Source organism: Anneissia japonica, unplaced genomic scaffold (assembly GCF_011630105.1).
Source record: "Anneissia japonica isolate Jap-2015-1 unplaced genomic scaffold, ASM1163010v1 scaffold287986_len575832_cov185, whole genome shotgun sequence".
Classification (NCBI taxonomy): domain Eukaryota; kingdom Metazoa; phylum Echinodermata; class Crinoidea; order Comatulida; family Comatulidae; genus Anneissia; species Anneissia japonica.
Genome location: NW_022692348.1, coordinates 60,098 through 65,597, shown reverse-complemented (window position 1 = coordinate 65,597; position 5,500 = coordinate 60,098). Strand labels below are relative to the sequence as shown.

The window sequence follows — 5,500 nt, the reverse complement described above, 5'->3', positions numbered from 1 at the left end:
TAGCTACGCCACCACCACTTTTGGATTGTCTTTTTTTAGATAAGAATGTATATCCGGGAATATTTGTTACTGAGTGGACTATCATCGTTTTTAAGCCAAGATTCAGAAATGGCAATAACATCAAATTCAAATTCAAGTGTTAGAAGAAAACATCTTAAAGAGTCCATCTTACCCAAGAGACTACGTGCATTGAAATGAATACTAGAAAAAAGGTCATCATTATTTAATTTAGAAAAAGTATCAGCAAACTGACTTGGATGAAAATAACTTGATTCATTTATACTATCACTATAAAATTGAAAGTCCGGATCTACATCTTCATTATTGATGATGTTTTCGTAGGCCAGGAAGGGGTTAAATTTTAAATCGGATAGAGTATTTAAATTTTCGGCATCTAAGCTATTAGGAGTTGGCATGGCGGGGGAGTATGTACATAAATTCGCTCAACTTTTACACTTATTTTTAAATCGTATGCATTCAATGCTAGCACGAAGATAGAAAAAGGTGAGTATATGTACTTTGGAATATAGATAAAGTGTACATCATCCATATGTATAATATCAATTGATAGCATTTAACATGATAGTATATAATATTGTAACAGTAGATGCCAAAATAAAAAAAAAAAAAATAAATAAATAAGAGATAACATAATAATAATAATAGTAATAATAATAATAATAATAATAATAATAATAATAATAATAATAATAATAATAATAATAATAATAATAATACTACACACAATAAAAGCACATGGTTCGTAAATAAGTTCGGGCTACTTAATGTGCTATAACAAAAAAAGATACGGTAAGCCATTGCTCCGTCAGAGAAATATTAAGTAGAAGTATAGATAAAGTTAATTTTAATCATAATTAATATTATGACATGCTACAAATTAAGTGACAATAGCTAAGGAGTTAAAAGAATAGACAATGTCTACCTAGGAGTGGAACAAACCGTTGATGTACAAGTTTCCGTTACGGAAAGACGGCCTTTTACCCTCACTATAGGCTAGGGCCATTGTGTCTTTTAGACTTCGTTTTTTTGCAAGATCCGCTTCGCAAAGATCATCGGTAACAAATAAGTTACTGTTTTTTAGTAATGCCCTTGCCTTCGTAAAGACTTGATGACGTTGGTGCCGGTATATAAACTTGGCAACAATATGCTTTGGCTTATCGTTCGGTGCACGGGGTTTACCTGTCCGGTGGGCGTTCTCAATCATAACTTCCGGGATATTTAACTTATTTTGGATCAAATCTTTAATCTTCTCGACAGCATTTTCGTTTCTTTCCTCCGGTAAGCCACCAAAACGCAAATTAAATGATCTTGAATATCTTTCGAACTTGTTGAGTTGTTTTTGCAGCGACATACAGCTTGATTTTTCGGTTTCCACAGTAGACGATACTTCTTTAAGCTCAGCAGCTAAATTATCCATTTTCGTTTCTATTTCAGAGATGGAATTGCTTGCAAATTCAATTGATTCTTCCAATTGAGTCTGTTTGTTTTCAATTTTGTCCATCCTTCCTAATATGGTATGTTGGTTAGTTAAGACAGTGTCCAGCTGTCCACGAATACCAAGCAAGTCCGTTGATAGCTGTTGAATTTCGCGCTTCAGTGCTTCCGTACTAGCGGCGGCAGAAGCTTTAGACGGCGGAAGCGACTCGGGTGATTGTGGGCCTACGTCTGTTGGCTGCTTTTTTTTTACCATCTCCTGTATTATTTTTTTTACTTTAATAATAATCAATTCTAAAGTTCGGAATACACTTACAGTTCGGATCGTATATCGTTGGCTACGATAGTATTTTAGTAACGTTCTGTATATTTATGACGGAGCTAGCTACTGACGTCTGTTCACTCAGCCATTCCACTTTCCACTAAAGTGATAAGATACCAATTTAGTCTTCAAAGAGAATTCCTCAATGTTAGCTAGACCTCTTTGCGCTATCATTAATTCCAGTCTGCGAGAAAGTTTTGTTCCCCAGGCTTGGAAGTGTGTGCAGATGTAATCCCGGTGCCCAAGGTGTATTGAAACTGATATACACCCCATATCTCTAACCCCCACCGTTGCTAAAGTAGCAGAATCATTAATTGGTGAACTCTTATGGTTTGAAATTAAAGAAAAAAAATTAATAGTAATCAATTCGTTTGCATTAAAGGTGTATCCATTACCAGGGCATTAAAATTGTTAACTACTACTAAATTGCTAGCGATAACCCTCAGTCCTACAGCCTCATATAGACACTATCTGCAACGGATGTAATTCTAGAATCTTTTTTTCTTAAACAACTTAAGAGGGCTTGGCTATTTCATGAAGCCATATTAAGGTATTACATGCAAGAGGCCAAAATTTGAATATTCAGCCCCAGCATGGGGCACAGGTATTAAGGTATTAATGAAGGTCAGAGTTACCAACTGGAAAAATTCTAGAAGCGCCCTCTAAAAATTATTTATAATCATTCATCGTATAATGAAGTTCTAAAGCTGGCTAATCTTACAACACTAAAAGAGAGAAGAGTTAACAGTTGCAGGGGATATTTTACCAAAGTGAAACACCCAAACCATCCCCTAAATCATCTACTGCCCAATATTGTCCACAAGCCTTATAACCTTCGTACGAAAAGACAATATAAATTACGGTACCGTCGGTAAAAACTAAATGATCAATCAATTAATCAACCAATCAATGGTTTTATAAGGCGCATAATACAGCAGTCTCAATGCACCAATAAAAAAAGACCAATGAAAGTGAAGCAAGCAAGCGAAGTGGGTACGAGACCAGGTGCCGTTAGGGTAGAGTCATAGTATGCCGTTCGGGAAGAGTCATAGTATGCCGTTCTTCCGCAATTTGAGGGCCTGCCGACCGACCCCGCGGAAACATAATTCATAGGATCACCGTGCCAGCCCATTCCCTGACAACACCTGAAAACCACCCACTTAAGAAAACAATAATTAAATAAAATGCCCAATAAAATTATGAGTAAGCTGAGTCAAAGAGATGTAATTTCAGTCGTTTTTTAAAAAGAATTTTATTCCAAATTTTGGTGTGTTTTCTGAATGGTAGGCCTACAATATCCCATGGTCATGGTATACTTTAACGCCTGTATGACCACATTTTTATATTATGCGACAACTGCTTTCCTTGGCTCACTCTTTACCTCACTCTTTACTTTCCTGATGTCTTTATTTTCTTTAAAACAATTGTAGTGTCCTGTTTATTTTTCTGTAATTTTCCACTTTTTTACTTCCCCTTTCACTTGTGTAATCTCTTTTTTGTCTCTTCTAATTTTATATAGGCCCTCATCAATTTTTTTGATCTGTACAATGTAATTTTTGTAATTTATTATTCTGAATTTGAATGTTTTTATATATTGTGCAATTATTTTCTTTTGTAATTATTTTTCAGAATTTCAATGTTCTTTGTTTTGTCTCTTTGAATTTCAATGCTTTTAAATATTATTGTTCTTAAATATTTGTATACAATCATTTTTTAATGTATGAGTAATATATAATATTTACCATTTAATATCATCCAAATGATGTATATTCATTTGTAAATAAATTCAATTGAATTAAATTGAATATAATTAATGTATATTATTGTGCGTGGAGGTGGGTGTATTTATATTGTGGTTAAATATACTGATAATGATACAGGTCCTGTCTTGACTATTACAGTCAGAGCGATTGGTTCCTTTTGGAATGTATTTCAATTATTATTTTTATTAATTAATTTATCGTAGATTGTGTGTGAATCTTTTAATAACACAAATGTGACCAAGTCTGAACAGTCAACGCGCGTGAACGACAATTGTCTTCAAGAAACAATCAGGAAAACGCAATGGAAACTTTGAACAAGATTAAGGACACACATGAACTCGTGCTTTATAACGAGGCGTGCAAAGCTTTTCCAAGACCTGCACCACCTCCAGTTGGCCAAGAGGTCGATCTGAACGAGTTCTTTTCCCCAGAACTGAAAGACATCTACCCTGGATTCGATGCTGTGATACGTCTTGATGAATATGTTGCAAAGGTATTTAGAGAAACCATTAAGCTACTGGTACAAATCACATCCTGCCACCTCCAAATGTATAAACATTTTGGATAAAGTATGCCCCTTTCATAGGTTAAAAATACTTTCATATGTGCATACATACATGTACATACATTAAAATAAAGAACAAATATATGAAAATTAATTTCATACCTCCATGCGTACATTACACCAGCACCATATGTTGTTACTGGTGCAGGGGGCGGATCTAGAGAATTTTTGACGGGGTGGGGGACACACACAAAAAAAGCTAACACCGCCATGCCTAACTCAGCCCTACCATGGTTGGACGTAAATAAGTAGTAAATAATCGAGCTCCCTTTTCACCCACTGCTGGCACCGCTGAACTCAGGGTATTGACAAACTGCGAGTCAGCGAGACATGCAAGCCATCTACCCTAGTGACCTCGTCAACTGAAATTCATGCATTCATGCGAGGCAGGACGAAGATATAGCTTCCCTATTGTACCAAAAGTGCGAGGCACATTAAAAAACGCTACAAATCCGTAAAAGTTACAATGACAATATTTTAATATAAATTATGATGTTCATATGACCTTCTCAGGCCAACTCAGACAGCGTCATACGACACAGCAGGAAGCGATTCATCGTCAAGGACAGTCTTGAGCCGTCGTGAGAAATAAGCCTATTAAACATGTTTAATATTCTGCGACGCGACTGCCCCCGACGCAAACCTATGGCGGTTCAACTGTGTCATAATTACTACACGTACTACGCGTACTACGCGTACTACGCATACTACACGTACTACGCGTACTACGCGTACTACACGTACTACGCGTAGTACACTACTACGCGTACTACGCGTGGTATTATGACACAATTGTACCACTCACGGCAAAATTGTGTCAAAACACCACGTGTTAGCATCATGACCATAAACCAATTAGTTGTATAGCGCCACCAATTTACTGTACGTATAACACAAAGATCTTATAAACACAAGATAGCGTTATCCGCGATTTACGCGTAACAAATAGAAGCGTCGGTCAAGGTTCAAAAGTTTCCAATTTAGCAAGAGGGCGCCATTCATGCGCTATTATACCAAAGAGAAAAAGTAATCAGCTTTGGAAGAGGGCGTCCGATTCAGCCGAGACGGCCCGAGTGGAGTTTCATGTAAATGTTTCGTACGGAAAAAAAAAAGTCGAGCGGTCAAGGGTCAAAAGTTTCCAATTTAGCAAGAGGGCGCCATTCATGCCTTATTACAGAATTTGCACGCGTAAATCGCGGAGAACGCTATCTTGTGTTTATAAGATCTTTGGTATAACATCTAATATCAAAGAGTATTTCATTGTCGGTCTTGGGACCGTTACTTTTCATAATATATGTTAATGACTTGTGTAGAATTAGTGACACCCTCGAGTTGGTGTCCTTCGCCGATGATACTACGTTTTTTTACTCTAATGAAGACCTTAATGTTTTATTC

At 36.4% G+C, this 5,500-nt stretch overlaps 1 protein-coding gene across 2 annotated transcripts in view; it reads left to right on the top strand.

The window, feature by feature from the left end:
- The window catches only part of LOC117100257, a 22,721-nt gene that overhangs the window by 3,472 nt on the left and 13,749 nt on the right, over positions 1-5,500 (top strand). The window contains exons 2-3 of one of the 2 annotated variants that reach the window (XM_033239858.1): positions 3,744-3,848; positions 3,906-4,033. In XM_033239858.1, coding sequence (XP_033095749.1) covers positions 3,842-3,848; positions 3,906-4,033 — 135 coding nt within the window. In that variant the 5' untranslated portion in view covers positions 3,744-3,841. Of the gene's footprint in view, positions 1-3,743; positions 4,034-5,500 lie in introns of both variants that reach the window. The other variant, XM_033239857.1, reaches the window with a different exon arrangement.